Consider the following 11,391-nt stretch of genomic DNA (forward strand, 5'->3'; position numbering starts at 1 on the left):
TGACTGGCTAAACACACGTGAGCCAGGTAATCAGCAGCAGGTGAGCCAGGGATAGTTGGAAAACAAACAGGACAGCGGCCCTCGAGGACTCGAACTGGCCACCCCTGGTGTAAATGGTAAGTCGCAGCTGGTGGCGCTGTGCTGGACCTTCGGCATCAGCGAGAGAGAGAACATTTCCAGTCACCATCTCAACTCTTCAGTGAAGCCAACAGAATCCTGCCAAAAAAACTGATAAGATTTACATTTTTCCTGGATCAGACCAGACAACTTGATTCCGTATCATTGGTTTCGGGAAAAACCTTCATAATATGGGTTAGCGTTATGAAACGACAGTATGGAGTTAAAAATGTTTGGAAAGTTTCAATTTCGAATGCTCACAACGGCTCAGCTCTGACTCATGTATGCAACTATTGTTTCTTGCTGCTAATGTATAAATTCAAGTTTATGTTCACTCTTGAAGTCAGTTAAAGGTGGTGGTGTACTGGACTACATTATATTCAGAGGTGTTCCTAATATTCTGCCCCTCTCATATGTCAATGGGCAGGACAAAAAATAGACACCTCTGAATACAGTGTAGTCCAATACAACACCACCTTTAACTAGGACCTCAATAATGAACATATAATTGAATTTATACATTTATGACAATCTCACCAAACACAAACGTTAAGGCGGAAGTGTTGCATTGAAGTGCTTACAGATGTACAGGTGGTCATAATGTTATACCTGATTGGTGCAAGCAACTGTTAAACAAGGAAAAGTCTCAGCATTCAAGCTAGAAATGCTAACTCACACAGAACCAACGGTCTCCAAAGGCCTCTGGGATATGTAGTGTCAGTTAGGAGCTCTCTGAGATTAGGAAGCACTCCTTCTGGTCAGGAACAATGAAGCCTTCTTTTTGCTCACTCTCTCTTCTGTCTGACATGACAAAAGCCTGTTTTGGATCGATGACCACCAGGCTGTCTTTGTCCTGATTGGGAGCCTCCACCTCCGCGTATGAAGGACGACCGGACCCTCGTCTGAACTTCACGATTGGCCAGTGGGTTGGGCGCCGCTGTGGGAGGGCAAGGACATAACATGTCAGGTTAATTCTGAAATCTTGTTCTGGGGTGAATTAGTTCTTGCACTCATTACTGCTCACTAACAAATGCTAATAAAAGTCAAAATCAGTGCCCACTTTATTAGATACACCTATTCTGCCCAAAGGTTTACTCGTGATCCCTATAATGTTCGGTTTTTGTTGATGTTATACAGGGCTGCCTTATAGTTTCGATTTACGCTGCCCATTCATGTCTGTAAATGAGAGGACAAAAAAAAAAACATTTCTGTATAATGTGGTTCAGTACAACACCAGGACTAACTGGGACTTCAGTGCTAAAACTATTGAATTTACACATTTCCGATGATGTCAACAAAAACTGATCATCACTGACTTTGTTCAGGTAAAATGTATGGCAGAACTGTTGTATTACTACCAGATCTCATGGAAATCTGCCCACAGTAATATAATAAAAAGCTAAAATACATTTTCCCTGTGTGATGTGTGCATCTCCTTTGTTAAATATGCTATAATTTCACTGCTGGGCTTGAATATAACTTAAACCTCCAATATGGATTTGGGAAAGATCCTAAATTTTTTATTTTAATTGCACAAGAAGACACTTTATCTTCCTAATTAAAAATGTATGGTATAGGCTCAAGCAAGCTAAATTAACAGGTGTCTCGGGGAGGGGCATTATGAAGAACTTTAGGAGTCTAGCAGTTCTACATGGTTATTAGTACAGAGGTGTCACTAACCTCCATGAAGTAGAGGCTGGCCCTGGAGGTGGGGTGGCCGTACATGTAAATGGAGAGAAGGACAGCTGCTGCCATGATGACCATCATCATGACAATGCCCACAAGGAGACCGACCTGCAACTGCTCATCACTTGCTCCTGTGCTCCAGTCTTCTGCTGTACAGAGATGAGTGCTTCGATATAGACTCACCAGACAATCTCAAGGTTTGGGTACATCACATTCAAATATGACAGTCAATGACAGCTGTGCTCAAAGTTTCATGTACCAATAAAACAATATAATCACAGTCAAATGTTTGTCAAGAGCTTCATGCACTGCAAGTACGAAAAACGTCAAGGTGACGACAACATACCATAACCAAATGACAATTTTCCAAGTGAGATCTAGTGACATCTGCAACACAAACTGACTTGATGAATTCTGGATGTGGACAATGCTCAGCCCTCTGCAATAAACTTATTTTGCTATTCCCCCCCCCCCCAACACCAAAAAAAGCAAATTCAGCATCACTATAGTTTTGAGTTTGGTCGTCTTACCACAATGGTTAATTGTCTCTCAACTTGCCTCTTATTTCTTTGGAGCATTTTTTTCTAAACCATATTTGTTATAAAATTGGGAGCGTTTTCTTCAGTTGCAGTGCTTGGAGCTCTCTGGGCTCAGTGCTGTAGGTGACAAGGAATGACTTACATGCTTTGCCGACGTGGAATGAGATCTGTGCATCATCTAGGAAAAAAAACCCATGACATACTAATTTAAATTACATGAAATTCAGTATGATATGATAGTTCTACAAATACCATGTCATCCTTACAGGAGGACATCCAAAAGTTAAACTCTTTAATTACATTTTACTAATTATTGCAGTAGTTTTGATTTAACTTTTGTGTTTACTGAAGTTCTGTAGCATATTTGACTTCAGGTAAAATCTCAAACTGAACATCTTGCGTGCTCCTCACAAATGTTACAGATTGGATCCAAACTTTCCAATTGCAATCAACATTTCACTTGTGCTAGTTGTGCAATTATGTAATTTTAAAAAATGTGTACTTTTGAGTATGGCATTATAGACTGCTTTCAGCTTACAAATAGACCTTTTCCACAGCAGACACTGAGTTTTCACAGGTGTAGCTAACAACATTAGCAATAGCCGAGTTCCAGTGCCACTCAGCGAGCATGCACAATGACATAATCCTGGAAATTGGTCACATACTGTAAATGGAATGTAGCTGTCCGTGTGTGTTATTACATCTGTGCCTTTCCTACTATGACATGTCAAAATGTCTGCTGTGGAAAAAGGCCTATAGCCAACAATAACAGCTGTTCAATGTTCTGATCCAACTAGGACATATACATTGAGTCATCCTTCAGTAGCTGAGCACCCTATGCAGTATTTAACATGGCACTGTATGTGCTCAGCTATGAGCTGACAGAGGGCTGGGAAATAGCTGACCACTTGACCCTCACAGGACACACTGGGTGTGGATACTAGGCAGCAACAGCAAACACTTCATTCAGGAGATGGTAATGATGCCTCTTCAGGCTTGAGCTGTAATCAGCCTCAAGTCAGATCTGACTTTGTAGCATGCATAGAAACAAGATTCTTGCACCAAATGCTGTCTCAGACCGTTATCTACATCTCTATAGAAATGAGCAAATCCTGCTTTCACTACAAATGACCTCAAAATCTTTTATCAGCTCACCTTCTGCAGGTTTGTGGGTCAGAGGCTCTGGAGTGGATACTGCTTTTCTGCTTGCGCTGCTGTGTGTTGAGGAGTTGGAGACAGTGGAGGCGTTGCTGAGGGGGCTGAAGGTCATGCTGGGCCTCTCCTGCACTGTGGTTGCTGTAACTGGAGCAGACATGCGGGTGAGGTGTCGAGATGTGGTGTCTGTGATGTCTGTCTTCCGGTCACACAGAGGATCTGGTCTCTGGGTAAAGCAACACAACATCATTTGTGCAGAAAGACAGAAGTGGCACCAAGGTCCATCTGAGTTAATCTTTCAATAGTTTACTGAAATGATAAAACAGTGAGAACCTCCTCTGGGCAGCCACGGTCAACCCAGTCCTGCCGGTTACGATCAAAACCACTAGAGCACCTGAGAATGGAAGTAAATGTATTAAAATAACAATATCACATATAAGGAAGCACTATAGCAGCAGACAAAACGCATGTTCAGGAGTTCACCCTTCTTGGATTACTGCAGAATGAGTTCATCTACAAAGGCCAAACATTCCAAACAGGATTCATATCACAGATGCCATAACTGTGTATTTTAATGAATACAGATTAAAAAAAAAATCTCAAACCTTTTTCCAATTATAAAAACTGGTTTTCAGTGGTTTTGTAGTTTACCTCTGTAGCCGACTGCACCAGCTGCAGTTAAAGCCAATCTGAGAGGTGACACATGGACCACAGCTGGAGAACTGAAGGCAAGCTGAGAATAAAGAATGTGGAGGAAGAGATGTCTTTGGCTTCTGAGAATAAAACCTGAATGGCAAAGTAACGAGCTAAATATCATGGAACTTAGATGTGTACGAGTCGGGGGAGAACACGCAAATATGTTTTGCCATCTTTCTTTTAAAGTAGGATTAACTTACTAGGGAGAGGCAGCATCTCCACAGCTGTAGAGTTGGAGATTTTGGACTTGAGGATGTTGATTTTGTGATACTCATAAATAGTTGTCCTCCGAACATCTAGAGCAGAAAGGATGATTAGTTATTAGTGAGATCTACTGTTTTGTTTAAAAACAAATAACACATACAGTATAATTAAAACAATACTGATTTTACAGGTCTTAGTTTTTTTGTAAAATGAATGTGCCACTCACTAGGAATCTGCTCTATCTCATGAAGCACCACGAAGGCATCTGACAAGCCGACTTTGACAGGATGAGTCTCAGTGCTGATGCTGCCGATGTTGACAGGAATCTATGAAAGAAAAAAAAGCTGCAACATGAATTTTGCATTGAAAGAAAAGCATAAAGAGAAGAAAAGACACCTCTTTGTATGCAAAGACAATCCGTCCATCACTGTGCAAAACAGCCTGGAAGGTGAACATTCCCAGATTGATGCTGTCCTGGAGGTGAAGGCGGTTCCACTGGACGACCAGTGCGGTTCCTAAAAAGGCAGACATGAACACACATGCACAACCATGGGCATATGTTCAGTGTAAATATTGTACATCAGACCCACAAATGAAAAATCACAATTGTAATGCAAACTCTCTTACCATTGTCAAAGTAAAAAACTGTTGAGTTTTTGGAACGGTTCGAGACAAAGTTAGCCATCAGAGGGGCGATGTACTGAGTGGCTGTAAGCATCCAGTGCATTATGTCTCCAGTATAAATGAAACCTGGGAGGAAAACATACAGACGTCATCAGTAATAACAGGGAATGCAGAGAGACTTTAATAATATACAGTGCATCCAGAAAGTATTCACAGCACTTAACTTTTTCCACATTCTGCTAGGATACAGCCTTATTCAAAAATAGATTAAATTTATTATCATCCTCAAAATTCTACAAACAATACCCCATAATGACAATGTGAAAAAAGTTTGAAATCTTAGCAAATTTATTAAAAAAACAAAAAAAACATGTACATAATTATTCACAGCCTTTGCCATGACACTCAGAATTGAGCTCTGGTGCTTCCTGTTTCCACTGATCATCCTTGAGATGTTTCTACAACTTGATTGGAGTCCACCTGTGGGAAATTCACAAACCTTTTTCACGTTGTCATTATGGGGTATTGTTTGTAGAATTTTAAAGGACAATAATGAATTTAATCCATTTTGGAATAAAGCTGTAACATAACAAAAGTTAAGCACTGAATACTTTATGGATGCACTGTACCTCTGAACCACAGATGAGTCATGATACTCCTACCTACAGTACCAAAGCCCCCAGTTTTCATCCCCACAAACACACAGCATCACTTGTGATCATTGAGTGTTTTTCTATTGTATTTTGCAGGTAAAGACAAAGTTCTGCTGTTGTTCAAACAGATCCTAAACATCAGTATTTTGTTCATGCTGAAGAGATGAAGATAGCAGTGTGATTAAACTTACTTTACATTCAGCAGATCTACACAGGGATGATAGAATACAAGATATAGTATACTGAAAACCATGAAACAAAGCCTGTGATGCAGATTGTATTTCCTTAAAGCAGAGCTTGTCTGCTGTCAAATGTATTTGAATTGCTTTAATCTTTTAATTTTATATAGTAATATATACAGTATAATAGATCAAACTCCTACCTACAGATATGCCATTCTCTAAAAAAAAAAAAAAAAAAAAAAAAGACCCCTTTAGGCCCCTGGATCTTCATATGCCCAATTAATCCATCCACTTTATCAATCTTTTATGACCTCCGCAACAAGTTTCCATTTGATATGGTACTAAATAAGTTGTCCATACTATGTAAGAACTCATTATGTAGCTTTACAGTATATACAGTACAAAACTATGCTGAATAGTGACTGAGCCACACAATTCTGAGCTCTTAGCTTCTAGAAAACAGATTGTCTAATTAAAGACTCACCTCCTGTTGCAACTGTGATTTCTCTTAGAATATGACCATAAAAAGGAAAGTTGAAGGAAAGATTCACTCTCTGAAAGGAAAATGCAAAGTGCAGTATCAGCTGTATGTTAAAGATGATCAACCAGCACTGGTCAAGCACCCTGACAGCACATTTTGTTAGAATATTTATTTATGTACAGTAACTTTTGGGTCAATAAGAAGCCTCACTGCAATTGAGAATAAACAGCAACTGTAATATGTTTAATTTCTAATAAAAATACCCATATTATTTTGGTTATGAAATGAATGATGAATGAAAATACTTTTTTTCCACTCAGGAAAGTCAGGTATTTGTGAGGTATTTATTTAAGTGGCGCAAAACTCTGCTCATTTTCTTCACAGAGATAGATTTCATACCTCAGCCTGTCTGTGTGTGCTGGACAGGAAGGCATGGACCTTCCACTCATTTTCCTCTGTGCCATCAATGTTCACCCACAGCTCTTTATGGGCTGCGTCTCCAGGACCATAGATTTTAGATGTGTAGTAAGTGTGATCAGCGTCCTATCCAAAATGAAGGAATTACAGTGCATTAAACACGAATTATATCCCATCTTGTTTTTTTTTTTTTTTATCTTGTTTGGTCAAAAAGACAGAATACCAGCACCTTCTCTTTATTAAAGGAAAATGTACAATGACAGAAAATCTTACACACTTTCCCACTAAATTGAATGGGAAAGTGTGTTCTGACTTTTTATTGGTAGTGTATATACTGTATGTTGTGTCCAAAATCACTCCATCACTCATTCACGGCTCCCTGTATGGGTTCTCTCCAGGTACCCCTGCTTCCTGCCACAGTCCCAAGACATGCGGCTTAGGTTGACTGGTCCTAAATTGCCTGTAGGAGTGAGTGTGCATGTCTATCATGGTTTGTCTACATGTCTGCCTTGTGATAGACTGGCGACCTGTCCAGAGTAGACCCTGCCTCTTGTCCAGTGTCAGATGGGACTGGCAGAAGTAGTGTATATGATGTGCACATTACTTTTTACGCTCCATTGTGGAATTTTCAAGCACACTATAGATATAGTGGAGAGATTTACATACTCCGCATTCGGACACCACAACAACATGGCAAACACACTACAGTATATAGTGAGCAGGGAGAGGTTTCAGACACAGCCTTTTGATATCCCCTCTCTTAGCTGTGGAATTAGCCTACCACAATCTGCGTAGAACTGTCATGTCCTTCCTCCATCAGCAGATCTGGGTCCGACTCCTGTGGTTGGTGCTGGTCTCTGTAATGGCCCCTATTATCTGTAGCCCAGCCTGGGGCCCGAGACCTCAGCCTGGATGTCCAACTCCTTCCTCTGGGCTCAGCGTCTTCTGCAATCACATGTGACACCCCCTGCATGTTGTTATGATTGACCCCTAGGGAACCAAAGGCAAGGGAATAGGAGATAAGGTGTTGTTGTCATTGCTGCTGCTCTTTTTTCACAGTAACAGAGGATACCAATATCATACCAATCAAACAGAAAGCTAATAAAAAATTTTAATAAAAAACTAAGCAGTCACTGCTGTGAAGGACAAAGCTATATGTATATAGGGGACAACAACATATTAACATAGGACACAAATAAGTCTACAGACATTTAGCCAACATTTCCTTAAAATTCCTGAACAGTCCATCACCATTCAGATCCAAAACAAAGCCATGAAACTGAAATACAGGACTGGCACAGAGGGGAAAAAAAATACCATAAACTGCAGCTTTTAAAAAGGACCATAAAATTGAACCAACACCTATTTAAAATTATTTAAATAACAAACTAAATCATAACTTCCATGAAGATACACCTCATGGCAAGTCTGCTGTAGTAGACTATTAATCTTTGGATAGATGTACCTACTAAATTGGCAACTGTAGCTTCAATGAAGAGCTTCCAAAAAAAATGACACACAACAGGATACTGCCAGTGTGCAGTATTTTAACACGCTTCAAGCTACTTAAGGGGGAATAACAGGGAAAGGTGTATGTCAAGGTGCCTCCATAAACATCATTGAGCAGATTCCTCCAGTGTCTCACAGCTACCAGAACAATGAACTCCTCAGCTTGTGCCATGTGGCAAACATAAGCGACTGCCCTGTCATTCTGCACCTCCAGTGACAACACTATGTCCCAACTTTTCCCTTCACAGTAATGGGTGAAAGCATGCTTCACATTTTTCACACTAGCAGCTCCAGGACCAGGCATGTGAGGTCAGGCAGCACTGGATGTTTTGGCTATAGTTTGTCACATAGTGGCCCTCTGGCTAAAGAGGCCAGTAATCCTCCACCTGCGAACTGATGTAATGTGGACATTGTACCAATGCTACATAATCTGGGAGTGCAGATGTCAAGAAGACAGAACAGATATATTGGTAGCAAAGAAACTGCATCAGTAGCTACAGTGAGCGCTGCAGTCAATAAGATTTAAATAAAATGCCAAGTTGTAGATCACCAAAACGAGTTATATCATGTAAACCCAACACAGTTTACCAAGTGCTTCTGCAGCATAGCTCCCTGTTGCCTTTTCACTTACAATAAATCAGATGTTCCACAGAAAAGAGAAATCCACAAATACTGGCACGAACATTCCCGCTCTGTGCAGCAGCAACACACCTGCACCGGATTACACCTTTAATTAGTCTCCAGTTACCTCAAAATAATGATACTCCGCCTAGTGGTTGAATGTCTTAACACAAGTAAACATAGATGCACACAAAACTAAAAAAACGTCTCCTTCAAATAGGCCTACAGAGGTGTAAAACGTTTATTCCCCCGCCTTTTAACCTAAAACTTAATAATTAGTATTTAATTTAATTATACCAATTAGTTTCCCACTGTGGTCAAAATGCGGTGCAGTCAAAAATAAAATAACCTACATATGAAAACTGTAAGTGGCATCTTCAGTACTCAGATTAAGGCATAGCACAAAGCACATCTTTCAGACCAACGATGCTAATTCATTATACACTGAATTAAATGTGATAATTAAAAAAAAACTATAATGAGGCCCCAAGGTTACACAAAGTTAGCGACCATAAAATGACGCAGTTACACAGGTTAGGCTACAATACAAAGTGTAACGCTAAGAGCTTAGCTACGTAACCCATATAACAATACATAAATATTAAATACCTTTAAATTAAATAAAAGTCCAACTATTTTTCTTATAGGCTACAATAGGATATAGAAGTAATATATAACTAGCAACTAGTCTGAAACGTTACCGTAATACGCAAAAAGAGCCCCCATACATAGCGTCAATATACACACACAACCGTACTTACGGTTTAACGCTCAATCCTTTTTATTACTTACCATAAACGGATTTAAGCTTCATGAAGCTCAGCTGGTAAATGATGACCAGCTCTGTAATGAGATGAACTGTCTTTGGCACGGTCATCTTCATCATTCTTCTCACTTCATAAAGCTGCTTCAGACCGCAAAGACATAACGCAATATGAGTTTGTGCCAATTACTGACTGGAACACTCCGTCTCTCTGTTGGTAACGTTAAATCGCTTGTCTACAATTTTTAAAAAGTACCAATCGTCTAATTAAAAAAAAGAAAGCTCAAACGTAGCTATTTATCTCACTCAGTGTAAAGTCTGCCGTGATGATGTTCATGTCAGGATGTCAGACTGTCCGCAAACACCTATGCGCCAGTCTCCTCATGAATGTAAGCTGGTGGTGATGGATGTAAGGACAGCTGAACCCAACACGCCGCCTTTATGTGCTGTCGGAATTGTCAGCATTAAATCAGAATAGCCTGTTAAATTATAGCCTACTCTGAAAGTGAAAGTACATTTACTAAAATACTGTACAGTTATGACATACTTAGGCCTATATATTAAAACTAAATAGCTAATAGATATCCTATTATAAAACACCTTTTTGAATGGAGCCATTTTGCACAATTAGTAGACTATTGTTTACATACAATATTTAGTCAATGTGAGATCTAATATATGTAATCTGAATTTCCACGCCATAATACAAACCCACTAATTTTTAGAGGTTCTGAAACAAATCTGAATACCAAATAAACACCAGCAAGTTCTTGCTTTACTTTTGTAGAATATCGGAATACTTTCTTCACCACCAATGGCCTTTCTCTCTGCATAACGATTCCTCTCGCCTGAGTGTGCCCACAAATTTAAAGTCACCGGAAACAGGTGAATGTCCAAAGTAATCCCAACTTTGGATCGCATATACAACTACTTCAACTTTTTTTTCATAAGCAATGCAAGCTGTTTTATGTATGACTTGCTATACACATACCCTTCTGTATGTGTGTGTGTGGTTGTATGTCTTAAGTGTCAGCTCTGTGACAGACTGCTAACCTGTACAGGGTGTACCCCACCTTTCACCCAGTGTCAGATGGGATTGACTCCCCCCGTGACCCTCACCAGTGTTACAATGGGTGGATGGATTTCATGGTTCACTATAACATTTAAAGACCTGCTTTACGTCATCTAATTAAGTGGACCACAGTACCTATTAAAGCAGACACATTTCAGACAATATCATTTGAACATTATCTATATCAAGCGTAAAGGAAGGAATGATGTTTGTCAAATAAAATATCACAGATGATAATGAAATGAAATCTTGACAGACTGATTATCAGTTATCCATGAACAAAAGGAGTGCGGTCAGCTTTGTTTTGAGTAACCTATTTCATGGTGAATATGCAAACAAAATGCCCCAGTTCAGACAAACTACAGGTGCTAGTCATATAATTAGAATATCTTCAAAAAGTTGATTTATTTCACTAATTCCATTCAAAAAGTGAAACTTGTATATTATATTCATTCATTACACACAGACTGATATATTTCAAATGTTTATTTCTTTTAATTGTGATGATTATAACTGACAACTAAGGAAAACCCCAAATTCGGTATCTCAGAAAATTAGAATATTACTGAATACCAATACAAAGAAAGGATTTTTAGAAATCTTGGCCAACTGAAAAGTATGAACATGAAAAGTATGAGCATGTACAGCACTCAATACTTAGTTGGGGCTCCT

The 11,391-nt window shown here is 39.4% G+C and overlaps 1 protein-coding gene across 4 annotated transcripts; it reads right to left on the bottom strand.

The window, feature by feature from the left end:
• Positions 1-681: 681 nt before the first annotated feature.
• Positions 682-10,045, bottom strand: plxdc2a (plexin domain containing 2a). 4 transcript variants are annotated; one of them, XM_020591372.1, is made up of 15 exons: positions 9,954-10,045; positions 9,677-9,788; positions 7,536-7,744; positions 6,737-6,880; positions 6,341-6,410; positions 5,025-5,147; positions 4,794-4,912; positions 4,624-4,723; positions 4,394-4,489; positions 4,149-4,230; positions 3,831-3,891; positions 3,498-3,723; positions 2,485-2,520; positions 1,798-1,952; positions 682-1,054 (listed from the first exon to the last, which is right to left on the bottom strand). In XM_020591372.1, the coding sequence occupies exons 2-15, from the start codon at positions 9,768-9,770 to the stop codon at positions 839-841; spliced, it is 1,731 nt and encodes a 576-aa protein (XP_020447028.1). In that variant the 5' UTR covers positions 9,771-9,788; positions 9,954-10,045; the 3' UTR covers positions 682-838. The 4 variants fall into 4 exon arrangements, with proteins under 4 accessions (XP_020447028.1, XP_020447027.1, XP_020447029.1 ...); XM_020591371.1 differs by having other exon boundaries at positions 9,677-9,791; XM_020591373.1 differs by lacking the exons at positions 9,677-9,788; positions 9,954-10,045 and adding an exon at positions 8,895-9,016.
• Between the last annotated feature and the right edge of the window lie 1,346 nt (positions 10,046-11,391).

Source organism: Monopterus albus, unplaced genomic scaffold, assembly GCF_001952655.1.
Source record: "Monopterus albus unplaced genomic scaffold, M_albus_1.0 scaffold14.1, whole genome shotgun sequence".
Taxonomy (NCBI): Eukaryota; Metazoa; Chordata; class Actinopteri; order Synbranchiformes; family Synbranchidae; genus Monopterus; species Monopterus albus.

Bases quoted from the DNA above. Each gene is read 5' to 3' on its own strand.
- plxdc2a (XM_020591372.1), bottom strand. From the start codon at position 9,770: ATGATGAAGATGACCGTGCCAAAGACAGTTCATCTCATTACAGAGCTG. The intron at 4,913-5,024 runs GTAAGAGAGTTT...CTGCCTTTTTAG, and splicing joins AGTTTTTTACTTTGACAATG to GAACCGCACTGGTCGTCCAG. The intron at 4,724-4,793 runs GTGTCTTTTCTT...TTTCTTTCATAG, and splicing joins TTGTCTTTGCATACAAAGAG to ATTCCTGTCAACATCGGCAG.